The sequence below is a fragment of the Phymastichus coffea genome, unplaced genomic scaffold (genome assembly GCF_024137745.1).
Source record: "Phymastichus coffea isolate CEN01 unplaced genomic scaffold, Cenicafe_Pcof_1.1 PCOF00107, whole genome shotgun sequence".
Classification (NCBI taxonomy): domain Eukaryota; kingdom Metazoa; phylum Arthropoda; class Insecta; order Hymenoptera; family Eulophidae; genus Phymastichus; species Phymastichus coffea.
In genome coordinates this window covers 54,177-76,093 of record NW_026706918.1, presented here as the reverse complement: position 1 = coordinate 76,093, position 21,917 = coordinate 54,177, and the positions used below count along the sequence as shown (strand labels likewise).

The window sequence follows — 21,917 nt, the reverse complement described above, 5'->3', positions numbered from 1 at the left end:
CGAATATGACGAGGAAGATGACGAACATGGATTATAAGAATTTACAAATAAAATCATATCTTTGTTGATAAAACTCATTGAACAGTAAAATATTGTAACATGAAGATATAATTACTCATAATGCTGGGCTGTGGAAGCATTTGATAATTTATGTATTTATTTATAAATATAGTTATACATCCAATATAAGATTTTACCAGTCGATATTACCATATTTTAAGTTCTACTAATAAGTTAAGTGATATTGAATTTATAAAAATAAGCAATGAGTTTTGATAACTCGATTATAAAATACAATAATAAATCCATCCGAATTAAAGATGCTTTATAGTTCGATATATTATTTTTATATTTAAAGTCAATCAATCAAAACAAAGTATTTTGTTACTTATATCTTCTAAATTATCATAAAAATTGAAAAGTCTAAATCATTATAATTACTTTATCAAGGACGAAATAAAATGAAGTCATGGATTCTTGAACACTAACGGAACCGTAAAAGTAGTAATTTTATTCAAATAAACATATAATCTACGATAAAATATATAAAAACTTACGTTCGAGTGGCAGACGCTACAATTATGCTTGAAAAACGACGATTTTTGTGGTATCACGTGTTTTTGATCTATTTTAAAGTACGAGTGTGGTCCAATAAGTACTTAGTCTCACCGCCCGATGGCGCCACTTTCGCAAAAGAAATATTCTATCACGTAGTACAACCTTCTCGATGGTTACTGTCAAGATTTCAGCCGGATCGGAGTTGTAGTTTATTTTTGAGAGCGTGTGAAAGCAAGTGTGTCCGTTGATTTTTGAAAAATGGAAAAAGAGCAGTATCGGTCGGTGATTCGATTTTTTTTGTTTGGAAGGGAAATCGCGCAGCAAAATCAAAAAGCGCTTAGATGCTGTGTACGGTGACTCTTCTCCTTCGATGGCGACTGTCAAAAATTGGTTTAACGAGTTTCAACGTGGTCGCACGTCGATTTTTGAAGAGCCACGTCCAGGTGCTCCGAAAACGGCTACCACGGAGGATAACGTGACAAAAATTCACGTTCTCGTATCGGAAAATCGACCATTGAAGGTGCACGAGATAGTTGAGATCGTAGGCATTTCAAAAGATCGCGTGGCCCATGTCCTGCATGAAATTTTAGGAGAAATGTGTCGGCGCGATGGGTGCCGCGTTTGCTCATTTCGGACAACAAGCGCAACCGTGAGGCAACTTCAGAGCAATGTCTGACGCTGTTTAAGCACAATCCGAAGGAGTTTCTGCGTCGTTTCGTGACAGTCGACGAAACATGAATCCACTGGCATACACCAGAGACCAAGGAACAGTCGAAATAGTGGACTTTACCCGGCGAAAGTGCTCCGAAGAAGGCGAAGACTGCCCCATCGGCCGGAAAGGTGATGGCCACCGTTTTCTGGGATTCACAAGGTGTGATCTATATCGACTACCTGGATAGGGGCAAAACGGTCACAGGGCTGTACTATGCCGAATTATTGGGCCGATTCGACGTCGAATTGCAGAAAAAACGGCCCCATTTGGCGAAGAAAAAAGTGCTCTTCCACCATGACAACGTACCGGCTGACACCTCCGCCGTTGCCATAGCCAAATTAGTCGAATTAGGCTAAAAACTGCTGCCCCATCCACCGTATACTCCAGATTTGGCCATGTGATTTTTCTTTTTGTTTCCAAACTTGAAAAAGTCACTCGCCAGGCAGAAATTAGAGTCGAATGAGGAGGTAATCGCCACCACGGAGGCCTACTTTTCAGACCTCGAGGAAACGTATTTTTCAGACGGGTTAAAGAAGTTGGAGCATCGCTGGGCCAAGTGTATCGAACTAAAAGGAGACTATGTTGAAAAATAAAACGCCACTTTTCCAAAATTTTCGTTTTTCTTTTGTAGGCTAAGTACTTATCGGACCACCCTCGTATGTGGCACCACCTTAATTTAAAATGTAAAAAAGTTTTTTCATGTATTTTTTCAAGTCGAATCGAGGTAGGTCAAAATCTTACGAAATTTGATCTTCACTTTAGAAAATATGAAAACCGACATAAAAATGAAAAAATGCTGTATTTCCGTTAAAAAGGCTCTTTTAAGGGGTTTGAATTAATAATTTATTTCAGGAATGTAAAATATCAGTTAGCACATTTTCTCACCAAGAAAACTAAAAAAAGGACGTCTAGAAAAGTCAATTTCCAGTTGAGTTATTTAAATTAAATGAAAAAATTTCGAAAAAAAAGGTTTTTAAGATTTTGAGGGTCTACGAGGGTCACCGTGGTAGAAAATCTAGGAATGGTCTCTATTTTTAGTGTATAAAATATAATGCCATTCCTAATCTAAAAAGCTTCTGGGCCTAATTTTACATTGTTAAATCGCTAGAACTCTTTAGTCAAAACATAAAACATAAACGACATTCAATGGAACAGTATATGAAAGTATAATATAAATGATAACTATACAATTCTAATATTTACGACAAGTATATTTTACTATTTAATAAATCACACTTCTGCAAAAGTGATATTCTATTTTGTCTAGTTAAAACACGAAAATGTAGATTGCGAATAATATAATTGTGTTTAAGATCAATTTCATGATATAATTGTTATAAATGATAGATAAATCTAAACTCCGACATAATTGTCATTAAAATAAAGTTTATTAGGAAACAAATTTTAGAAAATGAAGAAAATTAGAGAGAATAAAAAATAATACTATTTTCTAATAGTGAGAAACAATAATAATAATAATAATAATAATAATAATAATAATAATAATAATAATAATAATAATGCCGGGCTGGTCCAGTGAGTGGTAACACCTCACTGGGCAAATGCTAGCTTCCAACGTCCACGACGTGCCCGGTGGAAACGTTGTCCGTCGCGTCAATGCTCTGAGCAGCAACGCTATAACGGATACGGCCAAGAGGAAGATATGGCTCACAAATGACGCAAAAGATAATGGTATTCTGCCGATGTGTCCAACCATTAATCACTCATACACATACACACACACACACTACGCAAACACTCACACACACACGCCTTCTGGCAAACCGGAGAAGTGAATGCTCGGTGACCCTATAAACGGGTCTTACCGAAAAGCGAATGGTCGGGGACTCCTATAAACGAAGTCGCCCGAAAGCGAGAGAAGGGGATATCTCTAAACGGACTCTCCCCGTGAATGAAGCCCGGTTTCGCCTATGGGCACTCACGTACACGCACACACCACAGGGGGGAACACTGAACACACAGGGTAAACATACAGGGGGGGGGACCTCAGGGGCCGTGCGCTGTCCCAGCGCGGTTCGTGGAGTCGCGACCACGAGTGACCTTCAGCACAACGGGACAAAACCAACAATATGAATATGCACAATGAAAACATTGATGTACCTCAAGTGGTAACTCCTTCTCAGGAGGAATCCACCCCGGGTTCCGATCGGGTGAAAGCCCCGGTGGCCACGGGCAGCGGCACGGATTTTGAGGGCCGCACTTTGTGCACGGGAATGGGGGGAAAGACAGGAAAAAACGACAAGAAACTACTGAACATACCGAGACGACAGAGGACGGACAGTGGGTCAAGCGGCGGCAGCGGGGTGAGCTACGTCTCTGCCGCTGAGGGCCAAGAACCGACGACAGGACGAACACCGACAAGAACTAGTGATACACGAGACGTGACGGTACCGCTGCGGCGCATACAAGTGCCACCTGCGCGGAAAAACGAGGGCTCCGAAAAGCAGACCTCCAACACTGACGCCGACATGAAAGACGTGGACAATGACAACGGACATATGACAGAAAACCTCCAGCTGTTTCGCACGCAGCTCAGGCGCATTGATGCCGCGCTCGAAAAGATGGAGGGACGGACTAAGATACAGAGAAATATTAGTACGGACATAACGACTAGTATGGCTGTAATAAAGGAGGCGGTGGAGATTGCATGGAGTGAATGCGACCGCCTAAATCCCCTCCTGGAGTCCGTAAACGACAGGAGGACAGAAAGACAGAAAAGAAAGAGGGAGGACACGGGGGCCAGCCCTGAGCAAGCCGTGGCCTATCAAAGGGTTGCGGACGAGTCAGGCTGGACCACGGTGAACTCCGCGAACAGAAAAAAGAGGAAGTCTAAACAGAAGACTAATGACCAAACGACGGAGACGACTTCCCTCAAACAGAAGACGCAACAGACTACCCCTGTGGTGGCGCTGGGCGCGCGGAGGGAGAGGCCACTAGCTTCGACATCCGCAGCGGCGACGCCTATCCACGGGAACAAACGGCCCGAGCTGGACAAGAACCGGCCCAGTGCGGGTGGTTCCCGCCGGAAGGGGGGGACCAACGTTATACTGGTACGGCCAAACGACGGACGAACGTACGCGGATACCCTGCGCAGACTAAAGACGGAGATTAATCCCGAGGGCTCTAAAGTGAGTATCTCGGGATATCGGAAGACTAAGGACGGAGGACTCCTCATGCGCTTTCGCTGTAACGCAGACGCAAGACGGAAGTTCCAGGAGAAACTCCAGGTTACTCTTGGAAATGAGGGTAATGTACGAGACATGACACACGGACAGACACTAGAGATACTAGACCTCGACTGTGTTACAGACACGAATGATGTACAGAACGCATTGAAACGAGAAACAGGACAAGATGCGGACTTTAAGATCCACATTTTCGGACCGAATAAACACGACGTTTGTATGGCAGTGTTCGAAGCAGACAGAGACACGGCCCACAAACTGCTCAAGAAGGGCAGAATTAAGATCGGCTGGGTCAACTGTCGGCTGAGAGAAAGATTGACGGTCCCGAGGTGCTACCGGTGCCTCGGATACGGACATAGACGAACGGACTGCACAGGACCTGACAGAGGACAGTGCTGTTGGAGGTGCGGGGGGACCGGCCATGTCGGGAGAGCCTGCCCCACCAAACAGCCGACGTGCTTCCTATGTTCCGAGGCGCGTGCAACGGAGAGGGCGCACGTCCCGGGAACGGGAGCGTGCGCGGCCTACCGGGCAGCGCTGGAGGAGTGCCGGAAGCAGACACGACAATGACAGGAATCTTACAAGGAAACCTGCGTAGGTGCGAGGCAGCCCAGCTGCTTATATCACAGACAGCGAAGGAACGAAACGTAGACATACTGATACTGAGCGAGCAACTGTGGGACTTACGAGAACAGGACGGCTGGTTCTCGAATACCCTCGGTACGTCGGCCATATGGGTCAAAGGCAAACCGGCTAGGAGAATACAAGCGTCTGGCAGGGGGGAAGATTACGCGTGGGTGAGGGTAGATTCCGTCACCTACGTTAGCGTATATTTGACCCCAAACTGCACGATGGCAGTGTACGAGGAAAAAGTCGGTAAGCTGGAAGACGCCCTCACAGGTCTCCCGGGTGACTTTGTCGTCGCGGGAGACATGAACGCGAGAGCGGTCGAGTGGGGTATGACAACGACGGACAAACGAGGAAGACTGCTTCTGGAAATGGCCGCAAGGCTTGATCTGGTAGTGGTCAACCAAGGGACGACAACGACCTATAGACGACCGGGCTTCGGATACTCAATACCCGATGTGACGATGACGTCAGACAGGATCTCGTCGCGGATAAGAGGATGGCGGGTGACCGAGGACTATACAGCCAGCGATCATCAGCACATCGTCTTTGAGGTGACAAATCAATCGACGAACATACGAAACGGACAAACTAGAGACAGGACTTCAACGTATTGGAACTTACGACGACAAGATAGAGAGCTGTTTGACAAACTGCTAAGGGAGGCACCGTTACCCGCCGAGTCTGTCCCGGCAGAGCTTGGTCTGCGGGAGCGTGCCGAATGGATAACGGACAAGACAACGGAACTGATAACGGAACTGTGCGACGCCACGATGACTCGACGCAAGGGCCGAACACACAAACGAGCAATGTACTGGTGGACGGACGAGATTGGCCTCCTCCGTGGGGAATGCATTGCCTGCCGCCGGAGGATGAACCGCGCACGGAAAAAGAGCAGACCAGACGCGGACGAACTATCGACAGCGTACAAGATGGCACGTAAGAGACTGACCACTAAAATAAAGGACAGTAAAAACCGATGCGCTAGACAGTTGTGTGAAGAAGTGGAGCGGGACCTCTGGGGACTTGGCTACAAGATTGTGACCAAGAAATTGGGGGCCCTTGGCCCTTCTGAACCAAAAGACAAAGACACCATGAAAGCAATAGTAGATGGACTTTTCCCAAACCAACCAGAGACGGAAGAAATGACGAACGAACAAGAGACGACAGTGCCAGAGTTTGTCGGGGCAGAGCTTATTAAGGCTGTGTCCACGATCAAGCCTGGTAAGGCACCCGGACCAGACGGTATACCGGGAGAGATCCTCCAGCAGATCGTGAGCGTACGTCCAGGACTCCTCCTGGATAAGTATAACGCGGTCTTACGTGCGGGCATCTTTCCCAGACGATGGAAGACTGCTAGACTGGTTCTCCTGCATAAAGGAAAAGGAGAGCCGAATAGTCCGTCTTCCTATAGACCCCTGAGTCTTCTAGACACAGCGGGTAAACTTTACGAAGCGTTATTGAAACCAAGACTGACGAACGCGGTAACTGCAAACGGAGGACTTGCAGGAAACCAGTACGGATTCAGACGGGGCTGCTCAACTATAGGGGCGATTCGACAAGTGACCGACGCCTTTCGGCGGACGAGGCTCGTGTGCTACGGAGCGAGGCCAATAGTACTTCTCGCGACTCTTGATGTCAGGAATGCCTTCAACTCCGCTCGGTGGGGGGATATTCTGGAGGCCCTACAAACTTTCAGGGTTCCCGAATACCTGATGCGGGTGATGAGGGAGTACCTACACGACAGATGGATTCGATACGAGACGACCGACAGAACAGTGACCAGACGAATCACAGCAGGAGTCGCCCAAGGCTCAATCCTTGGACCCGACTTCTGGAACATACTGTACGACGCACTACTAAGACTACCGATGCCACCGGGGGTGGAGCTGGTTGCCTACGCCGATGATGTGGCTGTGGTGATAATAGCCCGTACCCCGGAGCTGGCGCAAATGCTTCTGAACCGCGCGATGTTACGAATCAATAGATGGATGACTGAACGCGGACTTAGCCTTGCCCTGGCCAAGACAGAACTCATCCTTCTGACGGGAAGCAGGATTAATACCCTGATTCCCATGACAGTCGGAGAGGTATCGCTGCGGACCAGTGGGGCGGTCGAGTATCTGGGGGTGACCCTAGATACGAAGATGACCTTCTGGCCGCACATACAACAGACAGCGAGGAAGGCGGCAGAGAGGACTTCCGCTCTCAGTCGTCTTATGGCAAATACATTTGGACCGAGACAATGGAAGAGACGACTACTGATGACACCGACCCACTCGATCATGCTCTACGGGGCGGAGGTGTGGGCCGACGCGTTGGGGGTCAAGAAATACTGCAAACGACTGACAAACGTACAAAGACAGGGAGCACTGAGGATAGCCTGCGCCTACAGGACAGTCTCGGCTGAGGCTGTCCTGGTGGTGGCGGGGGTTATCCCGATAAACATGCTCGCCAGAGAGCGGAAACGCGTGTACGAACGAAACAGCGACATGACCAGAACGGAAGCTGCCCAGGACGAAAGAACTAGGACGATGACGGACTGGAACAAACAATGGAGGATGAGCACGAACGGAGCATGGACTAGACGACTCATTGACGACCTGAGACCGTGGACGGAGAGGCAATTTGGGGAAGTGAATTTTTACCTGACCCAGTTTCTTACCGGCCACGGGTACTTCAGGAAATATCTGTTTGACAGAAACAAAGTTAACAGCGCCGACTGTAAATACTGTGGATACAAATGTGATGACGCAGAGCATACATTTTTCAAATGCTCACACTGGAACGACGAAAGGCAAAGACTGGAGACGACGCTTGGAAACATCACGCCCAACAACATTGTGGCAAAGATGCTACAAGACAAAGACTACTGGACGGTAACGGCAACGTACGTTGAGACTATCCTACGAGGGAAAAAGGCGGACGGTTGCCTGGAAGTCGAGTGTTAGACGAGAAGAATGCGGGAGTAAATGGTATGAACAAATGGATGAATGTGAATAAACGGACGTAACGAAACGATACAGGACCCGTGGACAACGAGAGGACTTGACGCGGTTCTCCAGCGGGAAGTAATGCTTACGCGGTTCCCCGCTGGAGAATGGTGTAGGTGGACTTTACTACTCTTCCCCGGATGGCTTACCCTCCGGTTGAAGAGAAGCGGGATTTGGGCGGTCAGCTGGTCTTCGACGACCCGGAGGCTCCTTGCGTTCGATTGATAGATCGCTTGAAACAGCCCGGTCTGAGAGGATCAGCGAGTCACGTCACACGGCGGGTGGGAGAGTGTAGGTGGGTAGCTTCGGTGAACTGCCGTCACACTCCAACCGTTATGGTCCATGAGGATTTATCCTGTTTTTTTACCACCATAAAAAAAAAAAAAAAAAAAAAAAAAAAAAAAAAATAATAATAATAATAATAATAATAATAATAATAACAACAATAATAATAAAGCCGTATAGGCGCTTAGTCGCTACCTATATGAGACGTTAGAACGCGGACGACTGCCTGACAGATGACTGAGCAGACAAAGTGACGCGACGTAACGAGGTACGGAGGAACGACACGAACGGATGAACACAGACAGAACCTTAGCGGATTAGTGGGTAGGCCTGTTTTTTTTTCGGGGAGTCCCACATAACCCCTTAGTCAGCAAGACTAAGGAAAATCCGCAAAAAGGATTCCGAAAGTCCTTGTTAAAAAAAAAAAATAATTTTTTTCAATTACAATAAAAATAAAGTAACTTTTCAAATATTTTCAAACATTTTAAATAAAAAATTTCTCAACAAAAAAGTTACGTATTACCAATGGCTGCAGCTGTTTCTCTAGCATCACCTGTAACCATTTTAATCCTAACACCACTGGCCATCAAAGAAGATATTGAATTACGAATATAAGGTCTTGGTGGATCACATATTCCAACTAAACCTACATATACTAGATCTTGAAGCGATGATCCACGAGCTAAGCCAATAACTGTAAAAAGTTTCCAAATGTATCAATATATCTTCTTACTTGATAAAAATATTAATACCTCTTAAGCCTCGTTGACCAATATCATAAGCTATAGTAAAAAATTCTTGCTCTTTTTTTTGTGTTAGAGAATACATCTGACCATTGATAGAGTATTTTGTGCACTGCGGCAAAATCTTTTCTAAAGCTCCTTTAACAAAATAGATTTCGTGTTTGCTCTAGAAATAGGTAAATAAGTGAATAAATCAAACACAAAAGATCTCTATAGGCTATATATATTCCTAAAATATTATGTACCTCTCCATATTTTGCTGCACACTTAACAGCCATCATTTTTTGCTCAGATGAAAATGGATACTCCTGTATACGAAGATATTTTTCACTTATATTATACATACCATTTTTCATACCAGCTGATAATATAGCACCTTCGGTTGGTTGACCCAATAAAGTATCATTTTGAATAATTGCATTGTTACATACACAACCCACCTAGAATAAAATTTTAAAAGGTGAGTTTTCAAATGATCTCGCATTTAGGAATGTATTATATATTATTTTTTATAAATATTTACTTCAAGCATATTACTAATAGCTGCACGGGCCAGTTCTACATTATCACATTTGTGCAATTTGATTTCTCCCTTAGCATTATAACCAGCACCAGTGACATCCGCAACATAATTCTCAGATGTGATCATTATTGTAACAGTCATTTCATTTTTAGTAATAGTGCCTGTTTTGTCGGAACAAATTACATTGACACAACCTATTACAATTGAAATATAAAATTGCTTAATGTACCAATAAACTATAATTGACTTTTAAGCTGACAAAAATTATCTCTTGAATTTAATATATTCTACATAGATTAAAATTAACATAACAGGGTTAAAAGTCATAACAATTTTCTAACAAAAATTGTTCTTATGTTGAATAAGCTTTTTAAATCGAAGCTGTTCTATCGCTGAAGGGTCCAAGTAAGAATGCAGGAACTTTCGAATAAATTCTAATCTTTTTCGAATCATTTGTCTAGACCTCAAATCAAGCACACACGCATTCTTTAATGTCTATAGACCAATTTTGCTAATTAATTATTTGAATAAACGATTCTTCATAGTACATGCTTTATTGATAACTAAAAAAATATAAAAAATTATTATTTACTAATAATTTTATTTAATATTGCTGGTAAATAAAACAAATCAAAGATGAAAGTGAGATTGAGAGTTTACTGTAATTTCAACATTATTCCTTATTCTTTTTTATGAAATATGGTAAAATAAACAATTAAAGTACGGCTAGTATAATATTAGTTCATTGTACTGAATTTCACATAAGACATAAGAAAAAATTAGATTAAAATAATTTCTCTTGCGAGATGCTCACGTTATATTTAATTTACGTATAGATGAATAATTTTGAAATGAAATAAAATGAATTTTGAAATAAAATAAATAATTTTCATACACTACTTGAATCCTCTCGAGCATACGTATTTCACAAAAATTTATCGGTCAACATTTCGAGGAATTAATTTATCCTTCTTTTCAAGGCTAAAAAACATACAAGTACAAAATTAAAATTTCGAAAAATAAAAAACAACTACCACAAATATCGTCAGTACTTCTCATCATTAATTAATATGAAATTGATGATAAAATAAATATAGTAGTTGGTTCAGTAACTTCTGAGGAAATCACTATTAATGAATAGTCAACATTTCCAAATTTAACCAAAAAATTTAATTGAATACAAAAATATAAAATAATTAGATAAAAGATAATCAAAACTTACAAATTATGACACATTAGTATCACTATAATAAGAAAAAAATTTGAAATGAGTCCAAAGAAAAAAAAACATAATTAATAAAATTTATCTATTAAGTACTTATTTTCGCAACTATAACAAATTTAAGTTTCATTCATTATGTCTCTCTCTCTCTCTGCCCTCTTATGTATTTATATAAATATTATACTATTATATTATACTACAAATCTTAATATATATAGCAGCAGCCGACGCAGCCAAAAGGTGTGTGAGAGAGAGAACAACAGAGAGTCGCGTTAGAGAAAAAGAAAGAGAGAGCAATATGTCCTAACATATACGTCGCGCTGAGAGCATTTCGACAGGTCATGACGCGCGCGACTAAGACTGAGATGAAAGAAGAGACACCGCGAGCGGCAATTAGCTGGTGGACTTAAGGCCGACAACACGTGTCTCTGCTCGCGTGGATAACTTTAGCCTTTTTTTCTTTATTGTACGGCAGTGCCTTGCACGGAAAGAGCTAAGATACCAGTAGATAGATTACTTTGTGGTAGTACCTTTTTCTCGCTAGTACAGTGGTGAATGTTTCCTTTGCCAATACAGTGCTGGGACGTCTGAACAAAATCAAGAGCCCTACACTCCGCCACCACTGTAACCAGTTTAACCCGCGAGGCGATTTCGTGTAGATACTAGGGCATCGACATTTACAAAGGGCATGGTCGACAAACATGTAAATACTATCTCGTAATTGGGCTCTCTCTCTCTCTCCGCTTATCCGCTTTCTCTCTCTTTGTTGCGCTGCTTACGCATGATACCTTGTACGCTCTAAATATTTTCTTTTATATAAAGTGTAACGGGGGAGGTTATCTGAAAAATGGGAAATTTATTTAAGAATAAATTCCCACGATGCAGAGCAAACCGCCGCTCCGTTAAACACGTATGATAGTACGTGTATTCGCCTTAACGTCAGATGATTTATCCTAGTTGTCTTCTATTAAACGGAGTTAAACTCACCTTAAGTCACGTGTCTTGTAACACTCGTTGAGTTTTAAGTGTGAGCGACTTTACTCCTAATCTTCTTAATCCCCTAGATGTAGTTGGATTAAAACCTAAGCATTTTCAATTGCTTAAGCTACTAGGAAAATTAAATTACGAAAACGGCGAATAAATTTAACAGACTTTAATTAATAAAAATTACTATAGTCTTTGTAGGGCTGAAAGACTAACGCACGCGAATAGGATTTTACAATTATTTATATTCGGTGAGAAAGAGAGAGAGAGTAGATTCGAATTATACCGCGAACTAACGCTCGACGCGAATACAAAAAAATAACGCTATAACGAATAGACAAAATACCGAATGTATTTTATATCGCTTATAATAACGGAAGGTGCACCTACCATGCGATGCAATTACGGGGATCAGCCGTAATTGTTATTGCAAAAATATCAACTGCCGCTGCCCCTTGATTATCAGCTGCGCTGCCTTGTACTGCCTCCAATTAGCTACAATCTGCTGCTTCTGCACTGCTACTTGCTGCTGCTTTTTATCTCGAGAATACCGTTGCACTCACGCACGAAATTGTCCCAGAAAACTAATTATTCGACGAAAACAAAGTGCAACACAAATCGGCGGTAAACTCGCGTTCACAGCTGAGGCATAACTGCCTATTCAAAAGATCGCGCGCCCCCTCTCTCTCTTAACTGTTAGAACTAACGCGCGAGAAGCAGAATCGCGAACGGTTCGATTAATTAAATCGACTACCGTTGCAAAAGATAATTTGTTGGGTCTTTCTCCATTGCTTGAATCTTTTCCCATTTCCCTGCGGTTTCACTGCGCTCGTGTATACATATTTCGCGCTTTCAGCTGCGCCAATCCACAACGTTCTACGCGGGCCACAAGACGAATATATTGTAAGTGTGAGTTACGAGGCTTGGCCATACACATGAAATTGCACTTGCCTTGTGGCGTTCAACTGATTTTTTTTTTTGCCGAGCAGTCAATCGAATAATTCTCTCGATTATAACGGCGAAGGAATAATAAAATCCGTTATACAACGAGCACTGAAAGTAGGGTTGGTGATATTTTTATGAAAATTATGAGATGACGCTAACAAGGGAATATTCCCAACATCCGCCTTCAATTTTGTTGCAATTGAAATATGTTATACTTTATAAAAAAAGAAGACACCTAATTTTTTATCGGCGAAAAAAACTGTCTAGGGGGTGAAAAACACCCTCAAAAGTCACCCTTAAAAACAGTTAAACAGCAGTAACTTTGGTTGTAATGAATCTTCTTTGATGAAACAAAATGGAAAAAATTTCTTACTTAAAAACAACAAAACCGCATAGTTTTGGACTTGGGGTGTTGCAACCTAAACGATGTACAGGGGAAAAACTACATTTTTGAGTGGATTTTTTGTGTACAGAATCACAAAATTATCATAATAAAATTGAAAAATAAATTTTAATCTAGGAAATGATGAAATAAAATTAATGTGTTTTGTCGTTTTTTCATTTTTATGTACTATATTTCAAGAGTGAACTACCCCTAAACCCTATTGATACTATATGTATAGTTTCCGATCACAAATTTTGCTGATTTTCCATATGCTGTGACATTTAAAAGGGGGTTAGACAATGACACAGTTAGTCTGTAGGAAAATAAATGTAAGGGCTGCAGATCACCCTCAAAAACTACCTCTAAAACACTATTACAGCAATATCTTCGGTTTATATGAATATTTTTCGACAACAAAAGGTTTAAAAAATTCGTTATAAAAAAGTGAATTAATTATATAGGTTTTGTCTATAAAAGACTTTTATATATTCTTATAAACTTCTTATAAAGGACTTTTGAGGGTATTTTTCACCCCCTAGACAGTTTTTTCCGCCAATAAAAAAATACGTGTCCCTTATTTTTTTATAAAGTATAACATATCTGAATTGTAAGAAAATTGAAGGCGGATGGTTGGGAATGTTCCTTTGTAAGAACGTTTTTTATTCCAAAGGGGAGGGGGGCTCTAAGACGGGTTTTTGAGGCAATTTTGATTTAGCCCAAAAAATTCGAAAAAATTCCTACAGTATCTATTAACAATAAGGAATCGATTCCACTCTAACGGATTTACCTCGGCCCTCTATTCACCCCGAGCACACCTTAGAAAAAGAAAGAGTTTACCTCTTGTATGCAGTTTTTTTGGGTGAATACTCAACCCAATAGAAAAACATCCAGAAAGATAAATCTGCAGGTTTTTGAAGTCGATGATTTCGAATCCGAGGTCCGTTAACCTCCACCATATCAGATTCTAGGTAATTTGAAGGCAAGAACGTAAAAAAACGGATAAAAAGTTCCAAACAAAAACCTACCCACAGCTATATATATATATATATATATATATATACAGGGTGGCCCATTTTAAGTGATCCACTCAGATATCTAGATTGGAGTGAGTTTTATCGAAAAAAGTTTCAGACAAAAGTTACTCAACTTTGAGGGGGCCATGTTTCTATGACCTTGGATTTGACCTTGGAGGTCATGTTCAAGGTCATTTCAAGGTCAACTTTGTTTTTTTAAATAGGAACCCCCATTTTTGACCCCGGATTCGGAAAGAGCGAGAAATTTTACGTCCAAAACGGTAATTTTAAATTTTTTTTCATGGCCTTGAGAAGGTCGATTTAAGGTCAAATGCTTGAAAAACTGCCTAAAAGCGTTTTTTTAATTTTTAAGATATCGAAAAATGACCTCTACAAAATTTGTTCAGAATAGAGTGGGCCACCCAATGCACCAAAAACCTTTGACCTTTAACCTCATTTTCAGACCAAAAATGTTTCAGACCAAAGTTGTAGGGGTTCAAGGGGGACATCTAGGGGTGACTTTGAAATTGACCTTGAGCTTGACCTTGACGGCTTTCTCAAGGTCAAGTCTATTTTTTTATTGGGAACCCCTATTTCTGACCTCGGAATCGGAAAGAGCGGGAAATTTTACATCCAGATAACATCTTTTAACATGGGTCAAAATAAACCCTTAAGGTCATGCTAAGGTCAAAACTATCCTGGAACAAGAATCGAACAATGTAAGCAAAATACGAAAAAATGACTCAGAAAAAAGTTGTAGGAGTTCAAGGGGGACGTCTAGGGGTGACTTTGAAATTGACCTTGAGCTTGACCTTGACGGCTTTCTCAAGGTCAAGTCTATTTTTTTATTGGGAACCCTTATTTCTGACCTCGGAATCGGAAAGAGCGGGAAATTTTACATCCAGATAACATCTTTTAACATGGGTCAAAAAAACCCTTAAGGTCATGCTAAGGTCAAAACTATCCTGGAACAAGAATCGAACAATGTAAGCAAAATACGAAAAAATGACTCAGAAAAAAGTTGTAGGAGTTCAAGGGGGACGTCTAGGGGTGACTTTGAAATTGACCTTGAGCTTGACTTTGACGGCTTTCTCAAGGTCAAGTCTATTTTTTTATTGGGAACCCCTATTTCTGACCTCGGAATCGGAAAGAGCGGGAAATTTTACATCCAGATAACATCTTTTAACATGGGTCAAAATAAACCCTTAAGGTCATGCTAAGGTCAAAACTATCCTGGAACAAGAATCGAACAATGTAAGCAAAATACGAAAAAATGACTCAGAAAAAAGTTGTAGGAGTTCAAGGGGGACGTCTAGGGGTGACTTTGAAATTGACCTTGAGCTTGACCTTGACGGCTTTCTCAAGGTCAAGTCTATTTTTTTATTGGGAACCCTTATTTCTGACCTCGGAATCGGAAAGAGCGGGAAATTTTACATCCAGATAACATCTTTTAACATGGGTCAAAATAAACCCTTAAGGTCATGCTAAGGTCAAAACTATCCTGGAACAAGAATCGAACAATGTAAGCAAAATACGAAAAAATGACTCAGAAAAAAGTTGTAGGAGTTCAAGGGGGACGTCTAGGGGTGACTTTGAAATTGACCTTGAGCTTGACCTTGACGGCTTTCTCAAGGTCAAGTCTATTTTTTTATTGGGAACCCTTATTTCTGACCTCGGAATCGGAAAGAGCGGGAAATTTTACATCCAGATAACATCTTTTAACATGGGTCAAAATAAACCCTTAAGGTCATGCTAAGGTCAAAACTATCCTGGAACAAGAATCGAACAATGTAAGCAAAATACGAAAAAATGACTCAGAAAAAAGTTGTAGGAGTTCAAGGGGGACGTCTAGGGGTGACTTTGAAATTGACCTTGAGCTTGACCTTGACGGCTTTCTCAAGGTCAAGTCTATTTTTTTATTGGGAACCCTTATTTCTGACCTCGGAATCGGAAAGAGCAGGAAATTTTACAGGATTTAAATTTTTTAAATTTTAAAATTTTTTAAATTTAATTTTTTTAAATTTTACGGGACTATTCTTGTTTCCGTTCCCTATCCTTTTTTATTTTTCACCGGACTGTATGATTATTATTAATAAATTTCAAATATTGGAAGTTGTTGCTAATAATTTGCTATTACAAGTCTATTAAATTAATGAAACTATTTCAGTATCAATCTGATGTTCTGCAAAGAAATAAGAGTAAAAGTTAAATACATAAGGATAAATTTCATGTTCAATGAAGAATCTATTACATTTGGAAGTCGTTTAGAAAGTAATCGCAATACGTTCAGTCGTGATTTCAATTTTGAAAAAGCTTTAAATATTACTTTTGTTTTAACCATGCTTGTGTTCATTGTATCACTATCATTATTTCTTCATATTTGAATAAGAGACCTTTCTTATTGCCATCGATCATATGAAATCTAATTTGGACAATATTGCCTCTGTTTTCAGTAATATTTAATTTGTATCACCTTTCTATGATCTTTGCCTTTGTTGATTTGTATTGAGGTTTTTTGAAAAAATCTTTTAAATATGGCTGATTTTACCCCAACAGAGATAGTTGATATGATTTGAATTTTAGGAGAATGTAGAGGTAATTACCGTGAAGCGTCAAGGTTGTATCGAATTCGATACCCACAAAGGCGCCATCCTGATCACCGTACCATTTATCGTCTTGAAGAAAGAGCTCGACAAGGGCATCTACGAAGAAGTCGACCAAGACATGAGTATGATGATAGAGATGCTAGGGTTTTGGTTGTCTTAGGATTGGTTCACCTAAATCCTCATATCAGCAGCCGACAAATAGAGAGAGAAACAGGAATACCTCAAAGAACCGTTATTAGAATTTTAAGAAGTAATAGATATCATCCGTATCATATTACCTTAACGCAAGCATTAAACGCTAATGATATGAGAAACAGAGTAAATTTCTGTCGGTGGGCTCTACAGATGATTTTGCAGGATCCGAATTTTTTTAATTATGTCCTTTTTTCTGATAAAGCTACGTTTCATAGTACTGGCCAATTGAATCGTCACAACAGTCATTATTGGTCTGATCAGAATCCTCACTGGTACAGACCAGTCGATAATCAACATCGTTGGAGTGTAAATGTATGGTGTGGAATAGTTAATGGTCATCTCATCGGGCCATTCTTTTTTGAAGAAAACGTCAACGGCAATGCTATTTTAGAACTTTTAAGGGATCATCTCCCACTTTTACTTGAAGACGTAGATCTTGAGACTAGACGTCGAATGTGGATACAACTGGATGGTGCAGGACCGCATTTCGCTTTAATTGTACGAGAGTTTTTAAATAGAAATTTCCAACAAAGGTGGATTGGAAGAGGTGGTCCAGTTGCTTGGCCTGCACGATCACCGGACTTAACTTCCCCAGATTTCTTCCTTTGGGGATACTTAAAAAATACTGTGTTCGCCGAAGCGCCCACAACAAGGGAGAATATGATAGAAAGGATTAGAGTTGCATGTAGACAAATCTCTAGAGATATCTTACTGCGCACTATTGAAAGCTTCGAACAGAGGCTCAGGCAATGCATCGACGTAAATGGTAATAATTTCGAGCAAAACCGATAGGAAATAAGTTTATTCTAGTTTCATCACGAATTGTGAGAGGCAAGGGGACTCACATTAATAAAGCACCCCAAATCGTGAGAGGCAAGGGGATTCACGTTAATAAAGCACCCCGAATCGTGAGAGGCAAGGGGACTCACGTTAATAAAGCACCCCAGAGGGAACATAATCCTATTACGTCCACGTCGTTGTTCCTGGGTAGTGCTAAAGATAGGAAGTTTATGATCTTAAACATCAGCATCGTTAGTACATGGTCAGTCCCTTATTCTTTGGAAGTTTATTTAACAACGGTCATATGCGATAAAAGCTTCGCCTCGAAATGTAACAAAAATAAGAGAATTTTCAAGAATTTGACCTTTGCTTCACATTGAGAATAGAAGTACGACAAAGGTCTTCGATGCTCGTTAAACCTTTTGATGTTTGAAAGCGGCTTCAATTTCTTAAGTAAAAACTGAAATATTGTTTATGTTCTTATGAAAAAAAACTAAATAGATACTTGAACGTAAAATTTCCCGCTCTTTCTGATCCTGAGATCAGAAATAGGGGTTTCCATTAAAAAAATAGAAATGACCTTGAGAAAACCGTCAAGGTCAAGCTCAAGGTCAATTTCAAAGTCACCCCTAGATGTCCCCCTTGAACCCCTACAACTTTGGTCTGAAACATTTTTGCGTAATTTGCTTGTTTCAAAAGTTATTAGACTGGGGAAATTAAAATGACTCACCCTGTATTTATATATATGAGGTGTGTTCAAAAAGTAAGGTGACTGTATTTTTAAGAAAAAATATTTATTTATTTATCAATATTTATGTTGTCCCCTTTAAAGTAATCCCCCTCAGATACAATACACTTATGCCAACGGTTTTTCCAATCCTCAAAGCACTTCTCATAAGCACTTTTCGGTATAGCCTTGAGCTCTTCCAGCGATGCAGTCTTTATCTCTTCAATCGTTGCAAATCTCCGTCCTTTCATAGGTCTCTTTAGTTTTGGGAACAAGAAACAGTCACATGGGGCCAAATCCGGTGAATATGGTGGCTGAGGCATGATTGTGGTGTTGTTTTTGGCCAAAAAATCTCTCACAAGCAAAGATGAGTGAGTAGGGGCATTATCGTGATGCAAAAGCCATGAATTGTTTTTCCACAATTCTGGGCGTTTTCTTCGTATTGCTTATCGCAAACGGCGCATAACTTCAAGATAATACTGTTTATTGACCGTACGTCCATATGATAAGAACTCCTGATGCACCACGCCATGGTAATCGAAGAAAACAGTGTGCAAAATTTTGACATTTGATCGAACTTGGCGTGCTTTTTTCGGTCTTGGCTCATCTGGGCTCTTCCATTGGGACGATTGGACTTTGGTTTCGATATCATAACCATATACCCATGATTCTTCACCAGTTATGACCCTTTTGAGTAAATCTGGGTCGTCGTTGACATCATTCAACAGTTCTTGAGCGATGCTCATGCGACGGTTCTTTTGGTCAAAATTTAGCAATTTCGGAACAAACTTCGCTGACACACGTCTCATGCCCAAAATGTTAGAAAAAATTTCATGGCACGAGCCAAGCGATATACCAACATCCTCAGCAACTTCTCTGATAGTGATTCGACGATTTTCCAGAACAATTTTCTTCACTGCTTGAACGTTTTCATCAGTTGTTGACGTGCTTGGGCGTCCAGAGCGAGGCTCGTCATTGGCATCTTCCCGGCCATCTTGGAAGAGTTTGTACCACTTGTAAACATTTTTTTTACTCAGAACAGTTTCACCGTATACCACCGTCAACATTTCAAGTGTTTCGGAGCACTTTATTTTATTTTTTACACAAAATTTGATGCAAATCCTTTGATTCATATTTTTCGATAGCAAGAAATTGCTAAGCATGCAAAACGCTTATAACCTTTACGCCTCTCACAACCAAACAAAAAATACTATACACTCGAAACTTGGTACAGATGTTCGGGAAGAGTGTACCAACATAACAAAACAAAAAAATCGATAATCAAAAGTACGTTGCCCGTGAAATTTGAAAAGTCACCTTACTTTTTGAACACACCTCGTATATATTTCAACTATGCTCGTAAGATGTGGTTGCAACCACGGCCTCTCCATGTGGTGACGATGGGCAACGGAGTTGTTCTACTATCTGTCAGAGTCCCTGAGTGACGGCTGTCATGTCGTTATGGTAACCACACGAAATAAAGTTATGAGACAGGGATTAGGAACCCTAGAATCGGCGTCTGGTCAGGGTGGGATTGCGGGCCCGCAGCCGTCGTCATCAAGTAACGGTAACTCTACATTGGTAGGAAATTTGGCTAATACGGAGTCAAACGCAATAAGTCAAGAAATGGATGTTGATCAGCACATCACATTAGTCCTACTAAAAGAAATGACTGAAAGTCGTTCCCTTATTTGTCGTTTATCAGGTAAGAGTCATGTTGTTATACCATCTGAAGCTAGGCTGCGTGTATTCGTCAACTGCTGCATAATTATTCAGGAATAATCTCAATGCTGTAAGAGGCACTCAAAAGTCAAGTTTTATCAAAAGGCCAAAAGATGAATCTCGTATTACAACAGCTTCAGATAAAACAACATTAACAAGTACCGAAGTCCGTAATTTGCTTAACAAACTTCGCTATTTCGTTAAAAAGGGATTTCGTAACTTTGATATACCCGGTGCCCTAACAAGGGAACCACCCTAACCTGACCTCACCGATTTGAATGATTTTGGGATATGTTGTAGTACTTGAAAAAAAATTAGATACGTGTTTTTTTTTATCGGCCCATAAGGGTTTTAAGGGGTGAAATCCACCCTGAAAATCAACCCCTAAAATCAGTTTTTTTAATATTTCTCAGCATCAAATGAATATTTTTCAGTAAACTCAACGTTAAAAAATTTCTTATAAAAAGGCGCTTTCAAGGACATAACATTTATACCGAAGGGTTGCAACCCCCTTTTTAATAGGGATAAATACACTATTTTTTGTACTGTTTTACGACATGTAATATAGTAAATCAGCTCGAGTGATTTAAAAATGGCATTGATAATGAGAAAATACCAAAATTAAATTGGCGTATTTCCGGATTTAAGGGGACCTTTCAATGTGACGGGTTGAAAAAATCGATTTTTTTTGTATGCATTTTTCAATAGTATTTACCTCCAGAATTGATGTCCCACAGTCGGTTTGGTCGAATTCTACCTTATTGACCGATTTTACTGCTTCAAAAGTGAGAATGTACCGCGCTCGCTACCTGCGCGCGCTCGGCTTTCGGAGCAAGAACGAATTAGAGGTTCGTACGGTTGCTTTGTGTTTACACCTGGTCCTATACTTATGAATACACAAAGGAGATGTTCCCCTCCTTGATTTCAGGTAAAGATTTCTTGAAACGACCAGTATTATTTGATATTTTGTCGGAATAAGAGCGTCATCGCTTCTCCGGTATAATTCATTGAAAATGCCCAGAAAAAGTTCAAAATTTTCTTCTGTTCGACCAAGTCGCCCTAAAAAAAGGTGTTTTCACGGAAATCAACATTCCGATGAAGTTGGTACAAATTTTACTAGCACATCAGCACGTAAATTGAGAGAAAGTAACGATTATAGTTGTGATGTGAGTACGAGTGATGCCGTAAGCTACTGTTTTATTCAGTTTTTTCTTGTATTTTCTTCACTCCAAACCATGGTGAAATGAAAAACATGTAACGGTGATATTAATTTTTCAAAATATGGTTAAAGAGGGCTAGGTTTCAAAATTAAATTACCGTGTATGTGTGGTGAAAGATACATAAACTCGTGTCATATGATAAATAATGCCTATGAAATTAACCGGCGTTTTGTGTACGTTATGCGAATGATTGGCGTTGGTTTACAAGGATTGAACTATTTTTGTGGATATATGGAAATGGCTAAGAGTTTCAATAGCAATTCATATTATAATATTCTAAAATCCATCGCTGAAAGCGTAAGTGTTGTGTACGATATGGTGATTCGTAAAGCTGTTCGAGAAGAAAAAGAATTGAATGTTCAAACTGGCTTTCCATAAAACGAACTCTCCGTTTCTGGTGATGGTTCGTGACCCAAGAGAGGATTTTCTTCTCTTCTTGGTATTGTATCTCTCATTGGGAAATACTCAAAT

At 40.5% G+C, this 21,917-nt stretch overlaps 2 protein-coding genes across 2 annotated transcripts in view; one reads left to right on the top strand and one right to left on the bottom strand.

Annotated features, from left to right (window-relative positions):
• Positions 1–21,917, bottom strand: part of LOC131670284 (calcium-transporting ATPase type 2C member 1) — a 272,889-nt gene that overhangs the window by 201,411 nt on the left and 49,561 nt on the right. The window contains exons 3-6 of the mRNA XM_058945760.1: positions 9,648–9,841; positions 9,370–9,564; positions 9,134–9,290; positions 8,905–9,075 (exon numbers count right to left, since the gene is read on the bottom strand). Of these exons, the coding sequence (XP_058801743.1) occupies positions 8,905–9,075; positions 9,134–9,290; positions 9,370–9,564; positions 9,648–9,841 (717 nt within the window). The remainder of the gene's footprint in view (positions 1–8,904; positions 9,076–9,133; positions 9,291–9,369; positions 9,565–9,647; positions 9,842–21,917) is intronic.
• On the top strand, positions 4,799–5,929 carry LOC131670285 (uncharacterized). Its single transcript, XM_058945761.1, has 2 exons — positions 4,799–5,657; positions 5,741–5,929. Exons 1-2 carry the CDS (start codon positions 4,941–4,943, stop codon positions 5,750–5,752), a joined length of 729 nt encoding a protein of 242 aa, XP_058801744.1. The 5' UTR covers positions 4,799–4,940; the 3' UTR covers positions 5,753–5,929.